Source organism: Condylura cristata, unplaced genomic scaffold (genome assembly GCF_000260355.1).
Source record: "Condylura cristata isolate star-nosed mole 26May11 unplaced genomic scaffold, ConCri1.0 scaffold00004, whole genome shotgun sequence".
Taxonomy (NCBI): Eukaryota; Metazoa; Chordata; class Mammalia; order Eulipotyphla; family Talpidae; genus Condylura; species Condylura cristata.
In genome coordinates, this window is record NW_004567105.1 from 14,539,466 (window position 1) to 14,567,320 (window position 27,855).

At 37.6% G+C, this 27,855-nt stretch overlaps 1 protein-coding gene across 1 annotated transcript in view; it reads right to left on the reverse strand.

The window, feature by feature from the left end:
- The window catches only part of CFAP54 (cilia and flagella associated 54), a 197,438-nt gene that overhangs the window by 139,987 nt on the left and 29,596 nt on the right, over positions 1–27,855 (reverse strand). Inside the window, exons 10-22 of the mRNA XM_012735136.1 lie at positions 25,256–25,437; positions 25,007–25,172; positions 24,044–24,129; positions 22,688–22,822; positions 21,519–21,669; positions 19,755–19,831; positions 18,008–18,136; positions 17,528–17,654; positions 13,891–13,977; positions 13,678–13,799; positions 7,079–7,255; positions 3,280–3,372; positions 2,000–2,185 (exon numbers count right to left, since the gene is read on the reverse strand). Coding sequence (XP_012590590.1) covers positions 2,000–2,185; positions 3,280–3,372; positions 7,079–7,255; positions 13,678–13,799; positions 13,891–13,977; positions 17,528–17,654; positions 18,008–18,136; positions 19,755–19,831; positions 21,519–21,669; positions 22,688–22,822; positions 24,044–24,129; positions 25,007–25,172; positions 25,256–25,437 — 1,718 coding nt within the window. The remainder of the gene's footprint in view (positions 1–1,999; positions 2,186–3,279; positions 3,373–7,078; positions 7,256–13,677; positions 13,800–13,890; positions 13,978–17,527; positions 17,655–18,007; positions 18,137–19,754; positions 19,832–21,518; positions 21,670–22,687; positions 22,823–24,043; positions 24,130–25,006; positions 25,173–25,255; positions 25,438–27,855) is intronic.

Below are 27,855 nucleotides of genomic sequence, written 5' to 3' on the forward strand. Positions count from 1 at the left end.
TGTACCCCAGTTCTGTATGCACAAATAAATAAATAAATCTTTAAAAAAATTTAAAAAAAAAAAAATTTCAGACCACCTAAATTAATGGATCTGTACATTAAAGGAAACCTAATAAAGAGTTGTCTGATTTTCTTAACAGCCACAGAATAATGTTGAATAAATGTACAATCTAAAATCCCAATTCTAGTTAATCATAGGCATTTACTGAACTATCTCCCTATTTTATTATATTGATGACAACATTTCTTGAATAATAGAATTGTTCTGAAGCTAAAAGCTAACCACCTTCATGAAAAATAGATTGAAGTTCCCAAAGAAAGGTACATTTACTTGCTGGAAATTAAAAACTGAAACTTAAGTTGTAAACTGAGAAGGCTTACTGAGAAAATTTTGTTTTAGCCATTTAACATTACGAGAGAGAATGCTCACGAACTGTCATAACTGAACGCCAGCGCTGCAAATATAATGTCAATAAAGAAACACAGGTCATTACTTTATGACACTTCTCATTATCCCAGCAGTAAGCCTGGACTTAGTTTTATTAACTTTCAATGAAAGTTCTGCCAAATGAAGCCCAAGAGTCAAACCACTCCCTGGAGAAAAATTAGGCCTTGATGAAATATTCGGTTCCTCACTTTGAAATAACTCTATCACTGCAAATTAGAGAATATATTAGATTCCAAAGAAATAAAAACATCAGAAAACCATGAGCCGATTTGACATGCTAAACCAATGCTAGACAAATCCTAGCAATTCTCTCAATTTAATTTTCTTTGAAAAATATGATAATATAAAATGCCACTAAGATCTTATAGTCTATAATGCTAATAAACTCTTAAGAGAAAAAAACAGCGCCATGAAAATGAGATAAAATTTAGAATAGCCATCAGCTCTACAGCTGCTTAAAATTAGATGTTGAGACTTAGGTCAATGGATCATTCTTTTTAGCACCCTATTCATTCGTGATACGTTTTAAGTTAGTCAGTCATAAGGATTAATTCATTAATATATCCATAATTAAAAACAATAATATATCTTAAGTGCCTACTGTGTGGTAAGTGCTATTGGTTAAGCATTTGGCATGCTTAATTCCAGTTATGACCCATAATATCCCTGGGAGGCAGTTACTATTATTATTCCCACTTCACAGATGAACTTCCTTGCCAAAAGCGCATAACTCATGTAAGCAGCTGAAATTTAAACTCAAGTATATATGTCTCTATTAACACAGACAATTCACTTCTATACATTTATCCCACAAAAGAAACCACAGCTGCAGGCAAAAAAATTACATACAAAGATACACATCACAGCATTGCTTATAAATAGTCAAAGGCCAGAAAGTAATCTCCAACAATGAAGAATTACTAAGTAAACTGTGATAGAGCTTTAAGGAGTAATACTGTGCTGTCATTAAGAATTATGTTCTGGAAGACTACTTCATGGGATGGAAAAATGCCTATGACATAATAAATGAAAATATCAGGATCAATGTAATATGTACACTATGCTTGAAATTACAGATTATACACAAATTTATGCACATGTGTATGTGTATAGTGCATATGGATGTGTGCACCTGTATGCAGAACACACATGGGGCACTATTGACATCCGGACTGGGAAATTCTCTCTATGGCAGAGCAATCCTCTGCCTTACAGGGTGCTTACCAACATCACTGGTTTCTATTACTAGGTCCCTATACTATGCCTAGGTAATCACAGCCAAAAATGCCTCCTGACATTGGCAAACATCCCCCAGAAGCCAAATTTTAAATTTAATAGTGTCACATTTGTAATCCAGAGAAAAAGTTATTGTAAGATGCAAATTCATTATTGGGAGAAGGAATGAATCCCGTTTTATGAGACTAAATTACAACATAAGAGATGCTCAGCAGGAGCGTTAGAACATCTGCTGTAACTGTCCTTCTACCAGACAGTATTTCGTAACTGCTGCTTAACAGAAAACAAAGGAAAAGTTAGCAGAATTCTCTTTTACCTGTGTTAAGAATGTTCGAGCAGTAACAGCAGAAAGAGGTGGGTAAATCAGAATTGGTTTAGTTGACTCCCCCACGGCATCTCCGACAAGTTTCCCAGTAGAAGAATAAGCAGCAATTGCAAATATATATTTTTCATTGGTTTCTAAACCCTTCACTTCGAAAATGCTTTTACCATCAGCTGGTATCTGTTAACCAAAGCATAAAGTATAAAAGATTAATATTATCTTTTTGATATCCTCTTTTTTTGAAGTTCCTATTCAAGAAACTTGCCCATTTTAAGGTTAATCTGCCTGTTTATTATTGATCTTTAAGATTTTGAAATGTATTTTGGAAGCAAATACTTTTAAATGTATTTTGGAAGCAAATATTTTTAAATGTATTTTGGAAGCAAATACTTATACATACTTTGCTTAGTAAAGTATCCGCTCAACACTTCTTTCTTCTTCTCTCCATGGTGTTTTTTGATTAACAAAATTTCTAAATTTAATGTTAGTTTACTTGTTTTAGCAATTGTGTTCAATTTTTTAAAAAATATTTGTTCACCCCAAGTCATGCAGATAGTCTTCTTTTCTCCTAACTCTGCCACGTGCTATAATGAATAAAATATCCTTTAACACTAAGAGCCAGAATATGGAATAACAACAGAGTTTGGGTCTGAATAACTTTCACAACATATCAAATATGTGTGTAAGTCTATGCCAAACTCCCTTGCTGTCTTCTTTTTATTAGTAAGTTGTCTTAAAACTACCTATTCCTACAAAGTTCCAAGAGATGGAGAACTCTTATTTCATATTTAACATTTGATGAAATTTCCAAGTGATATGGGATTTGAAAGGGGATAGAATGGTAGCGCTGTCCTTGTCTGCGATTTCTCAAATCTGTATTGAAAAGGACGGAATAGGGATCCAAAACTAATGTCTGTGTAGTAAAGAAAGTTGAGAAGTCTATTCGAAATATGACTCCTCAAAGTTCTGAAACTGTTCAATACTGCCAAGGTGTTTCATTCTCACTGAATAAAAATTCACCTTTGATTCAGCTCCATGCACCATTTCAAAGGTTACATGACCTTGAAAGTACAGTTAAATGAATCTTACATGTAAAAAATTAACATGCTCATTTACTTGGAGTTTAGTTATGCCTCAACTTTAAATTAGAGAAGTTCACTAAAATAATGGCTCATAAAAGGAAAAAAAAAATCATTGGTCACTAGTGAGGCTTTTGGTAAGGCTTCATGGTTTTTGTTAATTAAAATTTCAAGACCTCTTTTAATTTTACCTACCGCTTCTCCTGAGTTTGGGAGATGGTTATTGTTTAGCCTTACTTTTCCATAGCTCCCTTTCGCTTTGCAACCCAAAATGCAGTACCAGGAGACCTGCCGAAGAGAAAACACATCCATCATCTGTAACACTCAACTTCTTTACCATGATGTGGCACAAGGAACACTTTTCTGGCACTACCAAGGTTAAAATATTGTCCATTAATATTTTTAATTGCCGTTCATTGAGCAGGTTCTATAAGCTAGGCATTGTGGGGAAATTTCTCTCTACTGCCTGACAGTCACAACATCTCTGGACATGAGATGACTATTATCATTTTGCTTTGCAGGAAATGGAGATGCAGAGGTGTGCACAGTAACTTGCCTAAGATTAGACCTGGCAGGGAGTGATTCCAATGGTGACTTGACCTTGCTAGGACAAAGAGATCCACACCAAAATTATTTTCATATTTTATTAAATAAAAATAACCAACAGCACATGGAAAAAGCAGCAAGATATGAATTGTAACATTTATATGAAAAAGCCTGTTAAGAAAATCTTCCCTGGTAAGGACAATGGTAGCGTTTGTTGGTAAAATTGGAAGATGAGTGGTAATTCTTTTTTCCAGTTTATAAACTTTCTGACAAATATTGTTTTGAAATTTCTCTAGGTAGACATAACACCCCCCCCCAAAAAATGCAAATTCCATGGACACAAGAAAACTTAAACTTGATTAAGTGGTTAGAAAATTGTCCTTCTGCCATGGTATCTAAATAATGAAGATTCCTTAGTGAACTGAACTCTCTGCAGGGGAAAGGGAGCCAGTTGGTGTCTGGAAAGTGTAGTAAGATGGAGCCATAATATCTGGAGGCTGGAGGTGAAGGGATCATCTTCTCTAGGTCCCCTTCTCCCCATAGGTTACACCTCACATCTCAACTCTGAAATTACATGGGAAGCAGCAAAAAAGGGGAAATGTAATTGTCTCTAAGAGACAACTGCCCCTTACAATTTAACCTGCTTTTTCTTCCTCCAGGTCAGCTGAATGATCCAAAGGGAGTCTAGTCTGCTTTATGGTTCTCAACCCTGACAGCAGCAGAATTACTTTTTAAAGTATAGTTCAACCAGTTTTGTAATCAATATACCTAAACTTATGAGTCCTTAGGTGAGTTAGAATTTCTTAGGCAGGTATCCAACGCTTACATTTCCAAAGAAAATTTCCTAGGTGATTAAGGAGCATGAGGTAAGAGGGCCAAAGGACTGAGCACTGAAAGAACTTGGAAGCTGTAGATGGGGCTAAAAATCATGTGAATCTGAAAAAAAAAATTAGACACTGATTTCCCTTTACTTCCCATGCAAAAAGAAAGCCATTTTTCCTAGGAGGTGAGGGGAGAAAGGAAGAAAGACTGGATTATCTGACTTGCATCATTATTGCTCTAAATTAAGTTCTATATTGAAACCAGAATTTGAAGGATAAAATTCTCTCTAGAATCATTTTTACAGACAGACTAGATTTTTGTTTTGTTCCACACACGAAAACGTTTTAGTTTAACTGTAAGAAGCATTGTGAAATTACAATCTACACAAGAAAAAGGACAAATCACTAACTTTAGACATTAAAGTTTATAAATAACAGCAGAATTTCCAACTACTAAAGCACTCCTTAGTAAATGGAATGCCTTAACAGGCGATTTTGATTAAAACAAAAGATGGCCAAAGCCTCAACCCAGAAAACTTATTTAAGTCCATAGCACCATCTAGTGTTTAGAGTAGGTCATGGAAGGTAATAATTTTCTGGAGTATACAACTCTTACTACTCTATGGAAACTTCACAGAATGTCCTGAGTCTCAGGTCCTACAACTTTAGGTCAAATTTGGAACCCTTCTTTCTTCCTATTTCTAAGCTTCATGAAATGAAATAAACCAGTTGCTAATTAGAAATACATAAAAAATGGAATTTTGGTGGCAAAAAATCAAAGTGAAAAAAATGAACAAGAATGCTTGGTAAATTATGCAATTCTGAGCTAAATTTTTAAAAGCAGTGAATCCCTACTCCTAAACAAAACCTAAAAAAAGCTAACTTCTGAGCTTCAAAAATGCTAACATCTACAATCATAGGTTTTATGATAGTACAATTGATGTAAAATAAATGTTACTTCTACCTCCTAGTTAGTGAGCAGTATGAAGGTGATAATATCGTGCACTGACGTCCCTCCCCCCCATTGATCTGAAGCTCTTCAGAGTGGAAACAGACTTTATTTGTGCTTATTTTTATATCTCATTACCTCTTACAAGAGTTTGTTAGACAATCAACAATCAATAATGTTCACTGGACAGAATTAATGGAAAAAATCAATAATGTAGTCACATTCCATAAGAGCATTAATTGTTTTTAACAAACTACTAATACAGTTAATAAAAAAGATGGAGAACCACCAGAAAAATGCCAAGAATACTCACAAGTTATCTCATTTTTTGTTTTCCTCACTTTGCTCTTCCATTAAACATATTTTACTAGGGAAAACAACAACAAAAACACCTCCAGAAGAATATTTTGATTCTCCAAGGCTGTACTGCTATTAAGGGGTGCAGCTAAATTTTAAACTTACAGCTTCCTTACTTTACAGCCTGTGCCCTTTCCACTACACTAAACTGATGTTAGCCCAAGAACATCCTAAAGGTAATCAAAAATAGAACTTTATTTTATATATAACATATCAAAGAGCATGTAGTAATCCAAAAAAGGGGGAAATATAAGATTTCACATAATGAAGTGGAACCAAATACCTGTTAGGAAACTAAATCTCAAGTTAACAGCGACCTTATGCCGAGTTTCAAGTACTGGGGATGGGAGAAAGAGCCCATTCTTTAATAAACACATAAAGATTGATGATTGCATTCGGTTAGAATTGTAATGTTTGCATTAAAAGAAACCCCATTCACTTGGGAGGACTTTGGGAAGAACTTCTAAATTCACCACTCTCAAATTTCCTTATCTCTATCATTGTTTCTCCAGAGAAAGTGTGTTAGGAAATGTCCTTAACAAACCACAAACACAGGCTTTATGGACCTGACCCCCCCACCCCACACCTAGGGGAGCCAAGGCACCAAGGAGTAATACAAACCCCCATGATGCCATCACCACTGCAGGCAGGACTGCTGGGAACTGAGGGTGGAGTTAAACAGCCAGGCTTGGTGAATAACCAAGCATGTGGGCCTTGAGGGTCCTTGGTTTTCCGCCCGCCTTCAAAGTGTTATTGAGGCCCCAGCTCAGGAGGACTGGTAGGAGGCATTCACCAAGTATCTCTCTCTTTATCTCTGGGTTATTCCTTTCTTCATTTCCCTTTTGTGTAAATGAGCCCTTAATTAATCTTTTGTATGTATGAGCCTGCGGTTGAATCTCATTGTAAGTCTCTTTAAGCTGGTGAGGGCCCACACTCAGGCCAACCCATTTTACACTGGGGTTGTAACAACTGCTATCCTCTGATTCCACTTCAATGGAGACTTCAAACTTGAGCACATCAAGATGCCAGATGCAGCTGTGTCATGGTGACAGAGATACTTAAAAAGAAATGCTCCTCTGTTGTTCCTGCTCACTGCATATTTGGGAATAGTGAGGCTATATAGGATGTAAAGGGAAATGCAGAGAGGGAAAAAGTCATAAAGAAACTGAATATAATTAAGACATTAGAATACCGATCCCAGCGCTCAATGCTTATAAATAAGGTTATTCAAGTCTTAAAAGCAATAAAAGCATCGATCATTATCATCATAAAGGTACTTATGGTGCTTTGCTTGATGAAAAGATCATAATGAACAACATACCTTAACATCTGAAATAAATGGAGCAGGTTTTAATGTCACCGAACAATGAGTCCGAGACATCAGGATGGGTGGGGGAGGGATTCTGCTTTTCTTTCTTTCCGAACTTTCCAAATATTTCTGATATGAATATAGGGAATTTTGTTCAGCTTCAACTTTCTCAATCAAAGAATATGCTTCCTATAATAAAGAGCAAAAATGGAAAAATATATTTCAAGAGTTGGAGTTTCATTTATATTTGTAGAATTCTACTCACCTTAAACAACATTATCTTGCTAGATGAAGTTTTCTCAACCTCAGTGGTATACATATTTCAAGGCACTTAATCATTTGTAAAAAGTAAAAAAATAGCTACTAAGGTAAATAAATATCTTTTACATTAGGCAATGCTATCTATTCATATGTCTAATGTATTTATCATTATTATACAATTCTCTGAAATTGAGAAGTAGGTTCTCAATAATATATCAAATAACAACAACATAAAAATTATATGCTCACATCTTCCACAGCCTAACACTGTACCTTGCACATAGCAGGGATGGACCAGTCTTAAAAGGTGAAGTGAGATTTTGTCTCTCAGTCAGCTCATGAACCTCAATGGAAAGAGTCTTTCATATCAACTCACAGGAAAGTAAGTTCTGAGCTTTGCTTTTCAATTAGTTTTGTGCTGTCAAGCAACAGTCCTGAGGTCCACCGTACTATGTAAATTCTCCCTGCAGTTCCCTTTGAAGAAATTGAAACCTGCCTCTTTTCAGAAGATACTCAGTTTTTATAAGGACAGATTAATGTTAAATATACTTGACAATGACTTTTATGCAGCAAATCACTTAAGGAAAGATATAATGCAATCTTGAAGGGTGTATTAGGACATATACAAACAACTATCATTAAGACTGGAAGGATAAATTGCTGTTTACTGCTTGTCTAGTAAACCTCCCTGAGGTCTATTCAGAATTCACAGTGCTCCAGAGAACTACATTTCAGAAGAAGATGAAATGTAGATTCAGTCATACCCACGTATCTGGGGAATGAGTATTTCTGAATATAAAGTATACAATTTATAAGATCAATCTAAGAAAAAAATGCAGTAATAAGTGTATAGTTCAGCAGAGAAAAATACATCTAGTGCAGCATAACAGAATTCTGATATGACAAGCAGAATGTTCCAGCATACTCAAAGTGGCTGACATGTATTGGCTGCTTGCTCTGTGCTGTAAGTTTAGTATTTTATATGTGTCATTTCATTAAATCTTCCCAAGATGCCCCATTTTACAGGTAAAGAATTTAAAACCTAAGAGAGCAGGTGTAACTACACTTACATCACACAGCTAGTCAGTGGCTGAACCGAAACTCAAGTCCAAGGCCTTATTTACCAGCTATGCTATCTTGTCTTAACTGTAAATAGCTAAGTTAAAAGAAGTATAGAAAGAAAACCTAGATGAAATTTCCCCTAGATAGTATCCTTAAAACACTTAAGAGAGTAAAAAAAAAAAAAAACTTAAAATATAAGTATGTAAAAATCTTCTCTAAGAATCTGAAACCAACAGGTCAATTCCATATGGGACAGAGTTAGAAAGTATTCACTTGTGGGCCCTCCCTGGTGGGGCAACGGGTTAAAGCACAGCACTAAGAATAGAAAGCCACTTCCTCATGAGTTCAATCCCCACCTGCCCCAGAGGTGAACCAAATGGCGCAGCAGACATCTCCTGACCCACACACTGCTCCCCTCAGCAGTGTACTTCGTAGATCTGCCTGTTCTGCTCCCCACTCTGTCTCTGGTGAATCTCCTCGCCACCCCTGCACCTCTGGCCTGTGTCCCTGTTCTGTATGCACAAATAAATAAATTTTTAAAAAAAGAAAAAGTATTCAGTTGTGATCAGGAAGATTTCAGCATGGAAAAATAAAGAGTCAAGATCTTGGGGGGTGGAAGGGCGGTTAATTCACATTTTATCTTCCCCCCAAAAAAGCAAAATAATTGATTTCACTAAAGTGCCAAAAACAAAGGGAAAAATAATTGCATTCACTAATCTAATTACTGCTAACATATTTACAGGAAGTAATAACAGAAAATATTCAAGTCAGGAATTATTGGAATTTCTGGTGACCTTGGCTTCTTCATTAATTCTGGTCCCCAAATAGAAAAATAATATTAGATTCTGTGTTGATTATAAAAAATAATCTGCTCACCTATAAATGTTCTTTTGCTTAAGAGTTGAAGCACTGTTGCTAGAATTTGGAACTGTTCAGACCATCTCAACTCTTTGTCTACGTTCCAACAAAAAAGTATTGGGGTGGGGGGGACTCTAAATCTTCCATTTGAGGTTTTCTGCAACAGAAGTAACAGGAAAAGAGGTTTGTCCCAAAATGGGTCTGATCAAGACACAGGCCTGGAATGAACAAATGCCAGCTGGTTTTAAGTCTTTTTTTCTTCACTCCCTCTGGTCAAGATGCAAATTGCAATAACAGAGCAGCCAATTGACCCAGATAACATCACGAGGTCTCCTCTTGAGTAACAGAGATGAAAGCCCCTAAAAGATCCCACCTGATTCCACTTAATGGAAGAAAAGAAATCCTTCAAAAAGTGATGTTTAGAAGGGGAAATGGAGGCTACAGACAGAAAACAACGGTACACAGCCCTGGTAACGTTTAGCACTTGGAAGGAGGTTATGCTGCCTCTTCCCAATGGGAAATTGCACCAGCAAAGATGCTGGTGTGCGGCAGTGGACTCTGAAGTAGTTGAAAAGCAAAGTTCCTGATTCACCTGCTAATCCCCCCATTTAATCAATCAGATGTAGAAGACCAGGGACATCTAGATTGCTTCCAGACACAACTCGCTGAAGAAAAACTGGCCTATATAAGACAGCCAATATGAACTTTTAGAAGTCAAATAAGCAATACAGGAAAATGTTAAAAAATAATCCAAATGAGAAACAAGTCAGTCATCACATTTGGAAAGCTAACATGGCACTATCAAAGGTTGGGCCCTCATTCATGACAATAAGTTGGCCTGCTTTTAATTGACTTGAAAGAGAACAGGCAGCTGATAAGATTGCATAGATCTGGGCCTCCCTGGTGGTGCAAGGGGTTAAAGAGCAGCTCTATGAAGCTATCCACAGCCACTGCAGCACAAGTTCAATCCCAGGCCAGGGAACTGACACACATGGCGCAGCAGACCTCTCCTGTCTGGCCCACTGCTCCCCCTTGCAGTGTATTTCAATCAATCCACCTGTTCTGCTCTCCACTTTTTCTCTAGTGAATCCTCTCACCCGCCACACCTCTGGCCTGTACCCCAGTTCTTACATGCATAAATAAAAATAAATATTTTTTAAAAAAGAAAGATCGCACAGATGTACAAGGTCAGGAAACTTCAGGGGGAAAAAAAATCTAAAAGAGCATGAATTATTTAAGAGTTCTGAAAAATACCTCAGCTTTTGAAACCTTTTTATAGTATCAGGTGACACATCAGCTACTGATTTGGGGATAATTTTATTACGAGATCATGATAATGTAAAAGATTCTATAATATCCGCCTGTAGAAAATGATTGCCAAGGGAAAGACATTTATTTGTCTTTTTTAAGGGTAGAAACTTTGGCAATGATATAAGCCATAACATGTTGTTTATGAGCGTACCCTGAGGATGATCATTAAGCCTTAACACTTGGATAAAAAACTACCACTGCAGAGCAGAGGTGGCTGTAGAAGATTTCAGAGCTGCTAAATAAATATTCAATGTCTTCCCAGTCAGTAAAAACCCTTGGGGTGCTAGCACCTATTAAAAGGGAGCCTCTCAAATGCATCTGTCCCGAGGACTTTTTTTCTCCATAAAATCGTTGCACTTAGCAAACAGGAAAAGATACACACGGAGGACATGAGAACTTCAGACTTTCTACCTCTCCAGTGTGTCCCCCAGTCTCAGGGGGAGGAAGACAGAGACAAAACAGGGCAGTGGGTATAGTATAACAATGGAAAGACAAGACAGAGTCAAAATAAAACAAAGAAGAGACCACATTAGACCTGAGAGAAAAAGTTCTAAAAGATCAGCACTATTTATCATAGAAAAAGGACAGATGTGTCAACGTGTCTAATTACTAGATGGTAGCACGCGGCCACAGGAAGTATCTGCTGAGAAAAGGGATGCGAGCGCACCCCAGAAGACTCCACCAAAAGACCTGTTGGTCTTGTCAGCTCAGACTACTTGATACCACCATCATATTCTTTTCCTCAAATGCTGGGAATTCAATTTTTATTGTGATATAATTGACATAATAAACTGGTAGTAGTTTTCAGGTATACAACATAATGAAATTCAACAATTTGGAAGTTCAAATTTAATGAAACTCCTAATACCTCTAGGATAGAATTTCTCAAATTAATAACATCTGTCCAATATTGCTGAACATTGACAGTAGCCAAAATCCTTAAATTAGATAAGGCTTCTTATAAATGGAGATTCTACTTCTTTCTCCCTCTTTTTTTTTTAAAAAAAAAAGATTTATTTATGCATACAGAAGAGAGGTGCAGGGGTGGTGAGAGGATTCACCAGAGACAGAGTAGGGAGCAGAACAGGCACATCAATGAAGTACACTGCTATGGGGAGCAGCAGGCTCCCCATAGCAGGAGAGGTCTGCCACGCCATGTGGGTCAGCTCCCTGGCTGGGGATCAAACTCATGCTGAAGCAGCTGTGGTTAGCTTTGCAGTGCTGTGCTTTAACACACTGTGCCACCAGGAGGGAACTCCTTTCTCTCTTGCCATCCTCTTCCATGAAACACCTCTTGCCATTGCATCTAAGAGTCTGCCACACTGAATGACTTGTAGGATTAGAAGTATTCTATGATCTCTCTGTCATCAGTACTTTTGTATAGGCAATGTCTCTTCCATTCTATGTCCTCTTTATTTCTCTGGCTACTCCTATCTGTCATTCAGTACTCAACTTCAAGTCACCTTTTCTGGATGCTTCCATAAAAATCCCCCTGTTGAGTTAGGTACTCCCCTGCCAAATTCCCCTGGCACTCCTGCAATTAAAGTACTTAAGCAAGTGACCCATAATTACCTACTTACTTGTCCATGTTCCATAGACTAGACTAATCTTGAAAGCAGGGATCAAAAAGAAAAGGTAATCTATCAATATTTGTTGGATAAATAAATTTAATATATTTAATTGTGTCTTTACCCCTTACATTCAGTATGTCAAACACACAGCATAACCTTCAATAAATATTTGCTGAATGAATCAGAGGCATCCAAAAATATTTATTGGATAAGTGAAATGACAAAGAAGTGCTGCATATCAGAAATTTTAAATTGCAATATTTATTTTCTGATCTCAAAAACTATTCTATCTCAGACTCATTTCTGGATCCTGACCTCAGAGATGTCCATTCTCTTAACTTCTACATTGTCACTATTCTTTAAGTACCTTGATGATGTCACTTCCTTCATCTATCTATTTGTACACACATTTTTTACTCTGATGAACTTTCAAGTGATGCTTTCATTAAAAAAAAGAAGAAGAAGAACCTTGCACAAATCTGTGCTGTCAAATAACTGCACCAGCACAACTACCACAACCATGACACCAGCTTGTGAAGCCACCACGCAGGTGGGGCCCCCTGAGAATTCATGGTCTTCAAGCTCACCCAGACCTTCACGTGCAGGCCTCTCCTCTCTCCAGATCTTTTTGCTCTCCTAGTTCTGCATTGTTTGCAAACACCCTTGCCTCTTAACTTTATCAGATGATTGAAGCAAGAAGCCATCAACTCAGGTCTCTGTCTCCATACCAAAAGACTTATTTTAAGCTACATTATTTCTTCCCTCTTTTATCACAGAATGAGGTTACTGCCCTGCAGCCCAGCCTACACCAAAGATGAATCCTTTCCTTGTACCTTATGTCTCATTCCCTTCCCTCTTCTATGAACTCTTGTTTAACGTGTTAATCTTTCTATTGTATCTTCAATTTTGACCTGTTTTTCTCTAGCCCCTATCAACCAAGCTACTTGTAGCTTTATTTCTACTTTATCATGTACCATGCCCTCAGCCAATACAAATATTCAAAAGATACCTAGGAAAATATTCAAAAGATCCCATAACTTGAAATGGGATTACCCTCAGGAATTTAAATGCTAAAGTCAATATGTAATGAATCAGCAAGACAGAACAATTTCCAGGTCAGAATGGCATGACAACAGGTGACTGGTCCATAAATTAGAAACAGCCAAGGGATGGGACTTTTGCCAATGGTCTTTAAGTATTTAAATTGTATAGTAAGGAATATATTACCTTGGTGTGGTATCCAATAAATCCTATAATTCCCCACAATTGCAATCCCTGTAACTTTATTTGGCTTCCCAGTTAATGGTTGTACCAATTGAGAGAATAAAGAGTGAGAATTTCTCATCTCAGGAGAATTCAGGACTGAAGCAAAAGCATTAGTTCCCCTGCTGAGGACAAACCCACTTCTCAAAGTGAGAACAATACAAGGTGAACCTGAGATTCCAGAATTTAATGTAAAGGGCAACACGTTATTTTTAGTATATGGAAAAGAAATCATTTTAACAGAAGTTGTATATCAGGACTAAAAGTGGAATGAAATAGTGTTACCATCAGCAAATTATGTGAGGATGAAGATGTTGCATCTTTCTCAAACATTAAAAGAGCTTTTTGCATCAAGTAAATTGCTTGGGATAGCTTATTCTTCTTTATTTTATTCATTACACTTAACTCTGTAAAAAGCAAACAAGCATTTTACTGAAAGAACAATGTAAACATGATCTTTTCAGTTTTTAGAAGGGTAGTGATTCTGGTTTTAATTACCTGTAAAACAGTCAGTGCCTCCAGATTGTTTTAGTTTTTCTGGACCTTTGGTAGATACATTTTTGCTAACAGTTGGATTCTGCAAAACTGAAGAAGACTGCCATTACAATTAGGTTTGTGTCCAAGAAAGAAAATATTTTCTAAACATAGAAGAGTAGCTATCTGTTTACAAAATTATTTTCTCCTTTGTATATCACTGTTTTTACTCACAAATAAAAACTCAAACAAATCTATTATAAGTAGACTTCGACTGTCAAATTCCCCTTTACTTGCCATAGTATACCTGAGAACACAAGAATTTTGAAATAAGAGATAATACCTTATTTTCTGTTTCACCTTAAATGAAATCATCTTGAAGTTTGATAAATAGAATCCAGGTTACTTTTGTTAGCTTTCCCTTTACATGAAGGATAGATGAAATATCCTTATACTAATCAAAGGACAAAATTTTGCCCTTAACTCTTTCTAGAGAAACTACTTCCTCTAAGATCCCTGCAAGAACTTCGGATACCACATAAAGGCCTCTACTCTCCTCTCACTGTGACTGATGAAATCAGAGCCTCTCAAGATTTTTGACCTACATACAAATTGTTGATTGTGGGCAGCATGAGATCCCAGTATACAAACGGGACTGATGATGATGGTCCAGGAAAGGGAGCAAGCAGAATGAGGAAGGAAAGAGAAAGCTGTGCTGACCCAGGGAGGTGCTGAATGTTGTCCTGACTCTTGCTTTTCCAATCTGGCAATATGGGTACAAGTAATCACCTTACCATTAATCCTTTTATTGAGGCTTGATTATTTATGCCAATATATGTGAGTCACCATAGGATGGTGATTGCTGAAAAGATGCCAAAAGACATCATTAAAGGATATAAGGTTTCTTTCATGGCAAAGGATAAGGGAACTTTCTGCAGGAACATGCAACACCAACACAAAGCAGAAAAGAATGCATCAGGTTTTCTCAGTACCTAACTGGGAGCTGTTACTTAACTCTCATTATAATCATGGGAGATAAGAATGAAACGTAAAAAAAAAAAAGGCCTCCCTAGTAGCTCAATGGGTTAAAGCACAGCAATGTGAAGCTATCTGCAGCCACTGCAGCATGAGTTTGATCCCCAGCCAGGTTGGAGACCTCTCCTGTCTCATCTGCTGCTCCCCTCAGCAGTATACTTCAGTCAGTCTGCTTATTCGGTTCCCCACTCTGTCTCTAGTAACTCCTCTCATCCCTTACACCTCTGGCCTGTATTCCAGTTCTTGCATAAATAAATAAATCTTAAAAAAAAAAGTTCTGAATATCAGTACATGTGAATCCTATTTGATGCCAGTGTCATCAACAGGCAATCACTGTAAAGTTTTTGAACAAAGATGATACAAGCAGCATTTAGGGAACATTAGTCTGGTGGCAGCAAAGGAGAGTGAAGAAATACAAGAGGAACAAAATAGTCACCTATACCAGGAAGGCAGTTCAATAAAGCAGAGGGAAAAAATCAGGTAGATCTCAAGATACTGCAAAGGAAAAATAACTAATTCCATTTACATTTGCACTCAAGTCTACCATCAGTGCCTTTAAGTGGGCTCTCATAAAAACTCAGAGGACCATTTGGCTTTCAAATATTTATGGACAACAATTAAAGAACAAACTATTTAGTAAATTCATGAGTAAATAAGACCTTACTTCTCCCCTAAGGAAGATATACAGCTACTAAGTAAAGAATCTTGAGCTACTTTCATTAAAGAAAACTTGGTAAAAGAATATAATATTTTTAAATATCTTTTCTAACCAAAGGATGTTCAAGGCTCCCATACTAGAAAAAAATTACAAGTTTATTAACTCAATATAAAATCCAAAGTATTACCCCTAAATTAAAAGGGGCAATGTATGGACAGCTTTCTTTACAAAAAGATACAAGCAAATAAACGTCGTAAGAACAGTTCAGTTAGAAAAATCACTGTGTACAACCATTATAATGGAATCTGTTGGAGATAGATCATTCATTCTATCCCCAAGTATCCCTTTACAATACCAATTTTTTTTCCCTAATAAGAGGAAATGTATCCTCACAAAAGAGAAAGAAATCTATTGTAGACCTATTAAAGAAAAAATGCTAAAGGACACCATTAAAGGATATAAGGTTTCTTTCATGGAAAGGATAAAGAAAGTTTCTGTAGGAGATAGCAATAGAAGACAGACACTACCTTAAAATAATAGCACTTTTCTCCTCCAATAATAGGAAAAGTGAATACTACGTGCAACTGAATGTGATACAATGGGATGTCCACAACACCAGCTATATGATCATGAGGAAACTACCAGGAAAATTTAGCTTGTAGGATTTTCTAGAAACGTGTTTTAAAAATTACATCACAAGGGGCCCTCCCTGGTGGCGCAGCACTAAGAAGCTAAAGCCACTTCAGCATGAGTTCAATCCCTGACCCACAAGGCGTGGCAGACCTCTCCTGACCCGCCCGCTGCTCCCCTCAGCAGTCCACCTGCCTGTTCTGCTCCCCACTCTGTGTCTGGTGAATCCTCTCACTGCACCTGCACCTCTCACCTGTACCCCAGTTCTGTATGCATAAATAAATAAATCTTTTTAAAAAATTACATCATAAAAGAAAAAGTTACAGAAATTACTCTAGACTAAAGACATGACAGAAGAATAACAGCCAACAAAATTCAGTATCCAGGGCCCTCCCTGCAGCTGGTTAGAGCGCAGCGCTGTGAGGCTGCTGGCAGCCACTACAGCTCGAGTTTGATTCCCAGCCAGGGAGCCGAGCCACATGGCACAGCAGACCTCTCCTGACGGCCCCCTGCCCCCCTCTGCAGTGTATTTCACTTGATCACCTGTTCTACTCCCCTCTCTGTCTGTGGTGAATCCTCTCATCCCCGCACTTCTGGCCTGTACCCCAGGTTCTTGTATGCATAAAGAAATAAAATCTTTTTTAAAAAAATTCAGTATCCATTCCTAGGCAAAAGTGCGTGGCAAAGAAGCACAAAGGCAGGAGCCTTACGCTTCCTGACGTCAAGACACCAGCCACCTGGCAGCTCCCGTAAAGGGTCAGTCCACAGAGTTCATGGAGGAATGACATCTGCAGGAATGACCTGTTCCGACATCTGTCCCCGTGCACGCCGCCACGCACTGACATCAGTGTCCCATGCATGCCACAGCGCCCTCCACTAGACTATCGGGAATAACTGTGCTCTAGAGACACCAAGCCTGCACTCACACACTGGATACTGTTCGTGTGCTCTTTACTTCATCCACAGAATTGCAGCAGTTTTGAAGCTGCCCGTACAACGGTTTGTTTCTACTTTGCTTAAGGCCGCTTTCATTATCATCTTTCATCTTCTTTATAAAGACAGTATTTACTAGCTCTCTGGCCAACTGGCTTGATTGACTTAAGAAAATACCAGTTATCTACTAGCTTATTTTTTCTTAGAAGTTTTCTGATTTGCTATGCAAATGGTCAAGAAATAATGAAAAATATCTGTTCGTAGTAGAGAAGTAAGCAAAACAATGAAATTTATGTGGAATACAGCCCAATCAACAAGAACATAATTTACATATTAAATTCATCCTATACTTGAACTTGTCATAAAAGCAATTCCCAACAAAGGATTTACTGGGATCACTACTACCTCTTAATTGGTCAAGAAGCACAACAGCTACTAGGTGCTGGGATTGAATTAGTTCAAGATGCAAATCCATTATGAAACTATTTGGTGTAACTGGTTTGTAAATGTTTCCATCCATATTGTGGGTATACTGTGGGACAGTTGAAATAAAAATTAGAAAGAAATGCAATTATCAAAATAGTCTAGCATAGCTCTAGCCTATTATCACCCATGTCACCATTTTACTCTAAGTCATTAAATTCTGCTAACTTCTCGACCCTTTGCAATCTGGATTACATGTTAATAAAACTGCTTTTCAAAATCATCAGTGGTTTCTTTAATAACAAATTTTAAAACAACTCATTCTCCCTGATTTCTTCTGGGAAGAAGGGAATCTATACTGACCTACTAGAAAGAAGCCACTGGCACCCAGGGCTACCTGAAAGGCCACCCCCTCTCCTAGTTACATAAACTTTGACCTAAAGTAAGACTCCCCCTTCTTACCTTAGTGTAGCAGTGGTCAGTCACTGAAGACCCATTTGGCAAGGTAGTTAACATGCAGTTCACATTTATTCCAATAATTGCTTTCTCAAGAAGTTTATAAGCCAAAAATAATTGTTCCATAGGTTTCATCTGAAGTGATTTTATGAAAAAGAAATCAAGAGAAAATCCTATACAACATTCTCAAACTTCTTCTAACAACTCAAAATCAAATAACAAATTTAAGGAGCCTTTCCAGCATCAACAATGTTGTCTTTCTATTTATATATTTGCCTTTGATTAAATGCAGAGTGCACAGAATCTGTCATTTGCTCAAATACTTTATTGTGAGAGTTTGGCTTTTTGTTTGTTTGTTTGTTTGTTTAATCTCAGAGCTGGAAGCTTATACTTGGAGGCCGTCAAATCTGACATTCTACATCAGATTTTCAACACATTTTTAAAATCTAATTATTCTCACAGAAACACAAATATAGAGATCAACATAAAGAGCAACCAGCTTTGTACAAAATTTCCAATTTTCTGGATTTCTCCAGGAACCTTTTAGGAACAAGCAAAGATCAATATGCATATCACTGAAGTCCCCGTTCATAATGATACTCCACTTCGCTGCCCCTAGAGGTAGCCACCTTGGATTTGGATTTACCATTCTCCTGTGTGATTTTAAATTCTTATTCCATGTGTGTATGTCCATTAATAATATAAAATATTGCACTGTGCATTTTTTAATTCTCCCATAAGTTCTGCAGCTTGGTTTTTGTTTTTTTTTCACTCAACCATAAGTTGAGTGAAAAGTTTTCTCATGCTGTGTATGTAACTCAATACATCTGTCATTTAGGATTATAGAATGGTTAGAAATGTAGTGCAACTCTAGATATTCAAGCAGAATGGGATTTAATACACAGAGCTAGAGGTTCCAATGGACAGTAGAGATCACAAAAGGTGCCGTGACAATTCAGTTGTATACCGAGCCTCTGTGACTTCTAGAATCAAGGCGGTGAGTGACTGACCACAAACAAACCCAAGTGTCCACTACCATGAAGCAAGTGAATTGCAAGAGCTTGCTAAGCAAGGCTGGAACCTGCTAAATGCTAGGAGCTGTTCTAAGTGTACTTTAAACAGGTAGTAACTTATTTCTTCTGTCACAGGCATACGCTGAGTGCGTATCTCTGCACTTTAAGTCTATGAATCACAACAAATTCAAAATATCCAAAGAAGGGCACTTCCTGGTGGCACAACAGATTAAAAGGCAGCACTGAAAGCTGACCGCAGCCACTTCAGCATGAGTTCCATCCCCCGCCCAGAGATGACCCACATGGCTCAGCAGACTCCCTGTCTCACCCGCTGCTCCCCTCAGCAGTGTACTTCATCATTCTGCCTGTTCTGCTCCCCACTCTGTCTCTGGTGAATCCTCTCATCACCCCTGCACCTCTGACCTGTATCCTAGTTCTGTCTGCATAAATAAAAAATCTTTGAGAAAAAATAAAAGGTTAAAGTGAAGCACTACAAAATATCCAAAGAATGTAACTATAAATCCTTTCAAGATCCTTTGCCTTACTTTTAAAGGTAATTAGATTTTTTTTGCTACAGTAAAAACATAAGGTAGGAAAGTGGTTTCAATATATGTAGAAACCATAATTCTCACATTTTGAATATTTAGAATTATTTCTATAACTAGCTCTTATACTTTTAAAATTTAATATTATTTAAAGTTAAAATTCACATTTTAAATTTTCTAAAATATTTGCAATACCTTTAGTAGTGGGAGAACTTCTATGCTACCTCTTGAACTACCACGGAATTCACCAGTTCCTCTTCTTACAGGTAACTCTGTACAGAGAGAAGAAGAGGAGGGAAAAGAAGAGAAATGAGGTAAGAGAAGAAGGAAGAGGGGGGAAAAGAAAAAAAAGGAAGAGTGGAGAAGAGGAAAAGAAACAAAATGAAAGAAAAAAAAAAACAGGGCAAATAAAGAAAAGTAGGTAAGAGAAAAACACAGCAGTAAATTATGATTATTAAAAATTGGGCTCTCCCTGGTGGCGCAACAGGTTAAAACACAGCATTGTGAGGCTCGCGGAAGCCACTGCAGCACGAGTTCAAGCCCCAGCCAAGGAGCTGACCCACATGGCTCGGCAGACCTCTCCTGACCCGCCCACTGCTCCCCTCAGCAGTGGACTTTGTCAATCTGCCTCTTCTGCTCCCCACTCTGTCTCTGGTGAAGCCTCTCACCCCCTGCACCTCTGGCCTGTACCCCAGTTCTGTAAGCATAAATAAATAAATCTTTTTAAAAAATTATGTAAATTGGCTATGTTTTTAAATCACTCATGATTGTAGGAGGGATTCAACACTTTAATTTAATAATTAAATTTTATCTGTATGTAATTTAAAATGATCTTGCAGTACAACAGGCCAAATAAAAATCTTGATTATCAACAAGATAATATTATGTTAAAGAGACTGGTCTTCCTGTATACTGCATAATAAAGTTCATTAAAAGACATTCAAAAAATAATTGAGACAAATATCAGATATGACTGGTTTGAAGTAAAGGAATATAAATTAGAAATGTTTGCATGGTAATGTTAGTTTCCTATATTTAGATTGATTCAGTAATTAAATTAAACAATGTATTCTTTAATAAACAACCTAATGAGTACCTTGAAACAAAATATCATAATTATTTACAAGTTCCCCCAAACGTGAGCCCTCTCTGGGGTAGCTATGGGTTAGAGCATCCACAGCGACTTCAGCACAAGTTCAATCCCCACCCCAGAGCTGACCCACAGGGTGCCACAGACCTCTCCTGACCCGCCCACTGCTTCCCTCAGTAGAGGACTTCGTCAGTCTGCCTGTCCTGCTCCCCACTCTGTCTCTGATGCATCCTCTCACCACCCACTCCGCACCTCTAGCCTGTACCCCAGTTCTAGTATGCATACATAAATAAATCTTTTTAAAAAATAAAAAAGGAGTTAAGACAATGAGCCATTAGCAAACAATCTTTATGAGGCAGGTGGGGGGTGCCGAAGTGTAGTCGTGACCAAAGCATGTTCTCGTCCTTCAAGACGAGACTTGAACATGTCCGAACTGGACATGGAGGAAGGATGAAAGGGAATAAAAAAGAGGAGAAAGAGGGGGAAGGAGGCAAGGGAGAAAGAGGAGAGTGGAGTAGGTGGTAACGAGGAATGGAGAAGGGAAATAGGAGTGAGGAGAAGACAGCCTGTCAGCCCGTGAAGCACAGAGCTATGACCTTTCCTGAACTTCCCCTTGGTAAACCGCCACTATCTCTATCTGTGATAATCAGCCGTCAATGAAGCACAATACAGAAATGCTAGTTTTCATTAACACCGTTATCCTGCAACCCAATTTATACTTACTTATTTATATATAAGGAAATATATATACATACACACACACACACACACCACTAGGAGACTACATATACTTATATGTAAGTATCAACACACACTATACACACACACACATATCAGTAACCTCATATGGTTTTATTTGCCATTTTTACCTAAGGATTTTTTAAATTTTCTTCTAGGGTTTCCTAAAGATTCCAATATTTCACTAAGCCGTAATGTGACCTCTGCCACCATCACAATGTCAACATCCTCCATTGGATAGCACTGAATGACTTCATTTATCTGCCAGAGAAGATAAACCCACTGAAAAGAGAAAATATACAGCTAAATCAATTAATAATACATTACAATGTAAGAGTCACATTTTTCAAAACTTATCCTTCTTTAAGATCAACATCTTCTGGTCATATGAAAATGTTACACAGATTCTCCCTCCTTATTAGGACATCTTAATTATAAATACTATAAATATCAGTGATCCTAATAATATGACATTTGATAATCTATATAAATTCATGTAGACAATCTAGTTATTCTTATGGGCTATGCATCTATAGCCATCAGTAGAAATTTAGTATCAAATTATTTATTATCAATTTATCAAAAGGTATTATCAAACTGATCATTACTTTAAGAGATCAGTGAAGATTATCTGTATCCTCTAAAGTCTCATTCTTTTTTCTGAAAGCAGCTGGTCTGATCACTATCTAGTCCTTCAAAATACTGAGGTTCCCACTTGATGCCCTAGAAAGATCCTTTCATGCCTCTACCCTAAAGCTTAGCACATGAAATTAGTCATCACTCTCTGGGAGCTAAGTTTATACTGCCTTCATGACTTGGTCAGAGGACTGCTCACTACTGGGTCACTACAATCATGACCATGCCTCAGAACAGAGCCAGTCTTAGGAACCCTCAGAATCACAGAAGACTCTCACTGTTAAAATATTTTCTCCTAAATTTCCAGACGATAATATTCACCTGCTTTCTCCTTCCCATAAAAGAGCACTTCAAACATCTAAATATACTACTGCAGGAGGGAAAAAAACTCTGAGACATTTTACTTGATTCTTCATACTTTCTATTATTAACTTCTTTAGTGAATTTATCTGAGTTCACATGATCTTGATACACTATACACCTTTATTAAAAACCTGAAATACCTTCTCAATTCCCAAAATTGTGCAGGAGAAAAGTTCAGGGACCGCACTTCAAAGAAAGGCTCAGTTTAAAGAACTGTAGTTATGCAGGTGGGTTTGAAATTTACATCACCGTTTAAATCAGGAGTAATAAAAAAAATGTGAAAAGAAACAAGAACAAATACTTTGTTAGTGCTGAGTTTCTGGATGAATTTTGCATAGTCATTTCTGGATGTGCTGATCCGCTGAATTGCTGGTTTACATTTCTGCCATAGGAATGCTATCATGTCCACGGTGATTTCTTTATCAGGCAGAATATTCTGAAAATACAAATGGTAAAATGAAATGACAAGAATATTAAGATACATAGATGTATAATATTAACGTGTGCCAGGCAACATTCTAAGAGATTTATAGAAGGATTCACAGAAGGAATGTTCGTGCCTTCAAATTCTTATGTTAAAATCCTAGCCCTCAAAGTGTCCTCTAATAAGGGCCCAGGGAGGTCATGAATGAGAGCGGTACTCTCACAGAATCTACCCCTGAATCTATGGCTTTTTATCCAAGTGAGGGCACAGTGAGCAGACAGCCATCTGTGAAGCGGGGGGGACTCTCAACAGCCCCCAATTGCTGAAGCCATCATCGGACTTCTCAGCCTCCATAACTATGAGAAATAAATGCTTGCTATTTAAGCTACCTTGTCTGTGGTTGCTTTAACAACCCAAGTGGCCTATGACACATAATCCTCATAAGAACCCAATGAGATGGGAATTACTACTCTCAACCCCACTTTACAGATGAGCAAACAGAAGGGGAAGGTTCAGTGATTTCCCAAAATGGACGTAGCAGAGTAAAGGTTTATATTCAAACAGCCTCACTTCAGAGTTAAAGTTCGGGATTACACCCATCTCAGTACTGGCCACTGTGGGCCCTCCCTGACGTTGCAATGGGTTAAAGTGTAGCACTCTAAAGCTATCTGCAGCCACTGCAGCGTGAGTTCAATCCCTGGCCCACATGGCATGGCAGACCTCTCCTGCCCCACCCACTGCTCCCCTCAGCAGTGTATTTCAGTTAATCCACCTGTTTTACTCCCCACTATGTCTCTGGTGAACTTTCTCACCCGCTGCACCTCTGGCCTGCACCCCAGTTCTTGTATGCATAACTAAATAAATCTTAAAATAAAAAAAGAATACTGGCCATTGGGTACAAGTGAATCTATCTAATATCCAGGCTTTGTACCCACAGACTGGAAAGCAGCATTTCATACAGAATATTAACTCTTCATTAAAACCACTACCACATTTCCTCCATTACTAAATGGCTAGTCTAGAGATTTCCAAACAGGGAACAGAGTGACACCCAAAGTAGAAACTTAAAATTACAAGTCAAGCTATAACTCAATCACTTGTTCTCATGATTTAATAGTGTTTAATATTAAATTTTGGGCAAGGTTAAGATTCCTTTATCTTCAACCTAGCTTTAAATTAGGTATAACAGTCTCCTTTCACACTATTAAAAATTATTCAGAATAGCTATTTCACCTGGGGACAGTCCCAGATACATGCATACAAGACTGCTGCCAACTGGTAAATATCTTCTGAGTATCCGCTGGTCTCCATAGATGAAGCTCAATTCATAAAGTAGAGAAAAATGAAACCAAAAAATTACAAAATTTCAAGAAGACAAGGCACATAAATACAGCAGTTCTATGAGAAGGATATAAATGATGTCTGAGTAAGTATGTCAATAAGGCATTTTAAATGCTTTCATATGAAAACTAATGTAAGTGGCCTCTAATTAAATTAAAATAGACCATTCTCACCCATAGTCTATCATCTACATACCGCTATGTCCAAAATGTTATTGAAGAGATTCATAACATTAAAACACATATAAAATCTGACACTGGAAACATAAATTAAAATTAACAAGTGTATCGTTACTTGGTGCAAATAGTTCTCTGCAATTGAGTATTCGTGCCATGCCTAAGAATACCATAAAACTATTTTTAAAACATGGGATTAAATAATTCTCATTGTTTTAAAAAACAGAGGTTGCAGATTTTCAACTATATACACAATAACTTTTAGAACTGAAAATGTTCTAGAATGGAAAACTGCATACTAGAAACAGAGAACCCTCACCCCCCAGTGGCTTTTGACTAGCCACCTGCTGGCCTCTCACTTGCCCAGAAGGTCGCCGCTCTACAAGACTCACTCTTCTAGTCAAAATCATCCCTTGCAATAAAATCCCTTTTTCCTACAAAGCCTGGGAGCCAGCAGGATGTGACCTCATCTCTACCACATTTTCAAATTCCACCTCCACCATCCAGCACTACAGCCAGGTGAGCTTTCTTGCCTTTCTTTCAAATACCAACCACACTTCCATCTATGACCTTTGCACACCCTGCTCCTTCTGCCTAGAACTTTATCTTTCTCGACTCACTATACAGTGGTATCAATATAAAAAAAACAAAATTAATTTTTCAAGAAACACATACTCACTAGGGGACACAAAATTTTTAAGATAATCTTGAACAGACTGTCCTTCTTTGTAGTTTTCCAAAGGAAAGATCAAACCCTTGTTTCTCTTTAAGTTGATTAGAGGTTCTATTGCAAGAAGAAGAATTAAATCCTTTCCTGCTTTCTTTGACTCTGGATCATTCTGCCTCTAAGAGAAGCACAGCCCAGAAGTTAATAACTCTGTGTCAGGTACACAAAATAAGAGCAAGTGAATGGTTTTGCCCATGTTACCTGGAGCAATTCAAGAAGATGCACAGCTGAAGATTCAAATAAACCCCATTCCTCATGGGTAAAAGCTAATTTTACAAATCTCACAGCAGCATCCATAGAAATTACATTCTCCCCTTTTATAATAAGTTGCAGAAGAGATGTGTCTGGAAAATGAAATAATCCATTTGTACTAGTAGTTGACGCTAGAAAAAGAAAGAGAGAGGTTGATATCATTCATGCAAAGATATATTTGCTAAATTTTATCTATCAGGTATTGTGATACACTAGGAAAACAGGGAGAAAGAAACACTACCCCTGCCTTCATAGCACTTACATTCTAGTGGGGGGGACCAGAAATCTCTGTGGGAAATACAAGTTTCTGTGGGGACAAATGGAAAGGACATCAGACCCAGGCTTGCAGGAGGGTAACCAGGCGAAGAAACATAGAAGAACAAATATAGAAAATTAGCAAAAAAAAAAAACTAGTCAGTTCGGTATTATAGACTGAAAGTTTAAGACATCTAAAATGAGGATGTCGTGCATAGAATCATCATAATCCATAGCAAAGGATGGGCTTGTCGTGAGCAATGTCCAGCTGCCTTGACCAGCGCAGTCAGGGACATCAAAATGTGCAAGAAGTGGGGAAGGCTGCCAAGGTGCTTAGAGAGACAGGAGCAGCCACAGCAGTCACAGCAGGGCAAGAGCAGCACGGATGAAGTGACCCCTCTCCTGGTTGAAAGAGCTTTCCCGGAGTATTTTCAGCAGGGTGAGAGGGACAGAAGACTGCCTAGGAAGACATGGAAAGGAAAGAATTTGGAACCGTGACACGAACTATAACAGAGATACAGGAATACAAGGGGGAAGCTGAACAAGAATGTGTGCACAGGATAAAAAGACAGAGGGGTTGTGTCTACAGACCTAAAGAGGAAGAAAAGGTGCATCCTGTCCACCTTAACAGGAGTCAGCGCAAAGGATGAGAGCAGGCGGGAAATCTTCAGGTTCAGATGAAGGACATCAAGGAAATTCTCATCCGAGAACTTGCCTTATCCTTGTGATGAAGAGATGAGCCCAAATCGTGAAATAGACTCCCTGTTATCACAGGATCACAAGTGTGTGTCTGCACACATACATACACGTGCAGACAAACATGTGTGTACACACTTGTGCATTAATATGTGCACATGTCATATACCAACACATGTGCACCTAACGTATAGCCCTGATGGTGAACACATATGCATGCACACGATACACCTGTGTGTGCGTAAACACACACACACCTAGGCTCACTTAAAAGTTTATAAACTGAGGTTTAGCTTTCAACCTTCCTTCCAGGAGAATATGTAGTCAAGTCAATTGTTTTCAGGCAGCAGAAGGGAAGCTCATGAGGAAAGAAAATTGAAAGTATATACACCTTCAGACAAGGACCACAAATGAAATCTCCTTTATACAGGAAGCAGAGACATGGCATAGAGTGAACAAGGACTCGTGCTATCTCAAGGAAACAGGAACGAGAATAAACTGTTGTGATAAAGAACTAAATGAAGACTAGCTATAAAGTGCATTACTGCTGAAAAAAAAAAAAAGAGTTCACTAAATGGATGGAACAGAACAATGAGAATCAATAAGTTATTGACCTGAAAATTCAGATTGAGGAGACAGCAATCGAGAGGAATAAAGAGATGAAAATAATTAGATGTGGAGGTTAGGACCCTCTAATAATTTTAAGAAATAACTATGCATCTATATGGATAAATTGGACTTCATTAAAATTCAGAATTTGATTCCTTCGCAGTTATACAGTTATAATTATAAGAAAGGAAGTTACCAACTGGGAAAAGATATTTGCAATACATGTACTCAATAAATTCTTGTTATCTTCTGGGTGTCAGATGTATGATTTGCTACATCCTCTTCCTTTGAGGAGGTTGCCTTCTCATTTTGATGTGGTAATAGGCACACAGTGGAATACTACTCAGTTATATTAAAAAAAAAAAATGAAACCCTGGCACTTGAATCTGGGGTGTAATTCTAAGTGAAAAGGCAAAGACAAGCACTGTATGATGGTTTGTGGAGAAATAAAACAATTGAACAAAACAAAACTCTTATACTATAAGAACAAAATAGTGGTTATCAGAAGCAAAGTAGAAAGGGAACTAGATAATTCAGGTAAAAGAAGTCAGTTTGGTGAAGGACAGAAACTAGATTTTTGGCAGCAAACAATGTACTCACAGATTGATTAATAATGCTAATCACCTAGACCTACATTAACCCAATGTTACTTCAATTAAAAAGAAAAAATACAACAAAAACTTCTTGGCAAACCAAGAAAAAAAGAAACTTCTTTAATCTGAAAAGGGGTATCTTAAAATGTTCTTAAGAAAATCCCAAAATTAATGTTGTGATATATAAAGCTTTCCCTTTGAGGTAATAAATGGACCGAAAGTGTCTGCCATCACCACTTCATGTTTCATTAGAGAGTTTATCTTGTGCAACAGGTCAAGAAAAAAAAAGAAATATAAGGATTAAGAATTGAAATGAAAGAAGAAAATTGTCATCATTCACATATAAAATGACAATATACATTTTGTTTTTAAATCTGAAATAAAGATCCAGTCAAT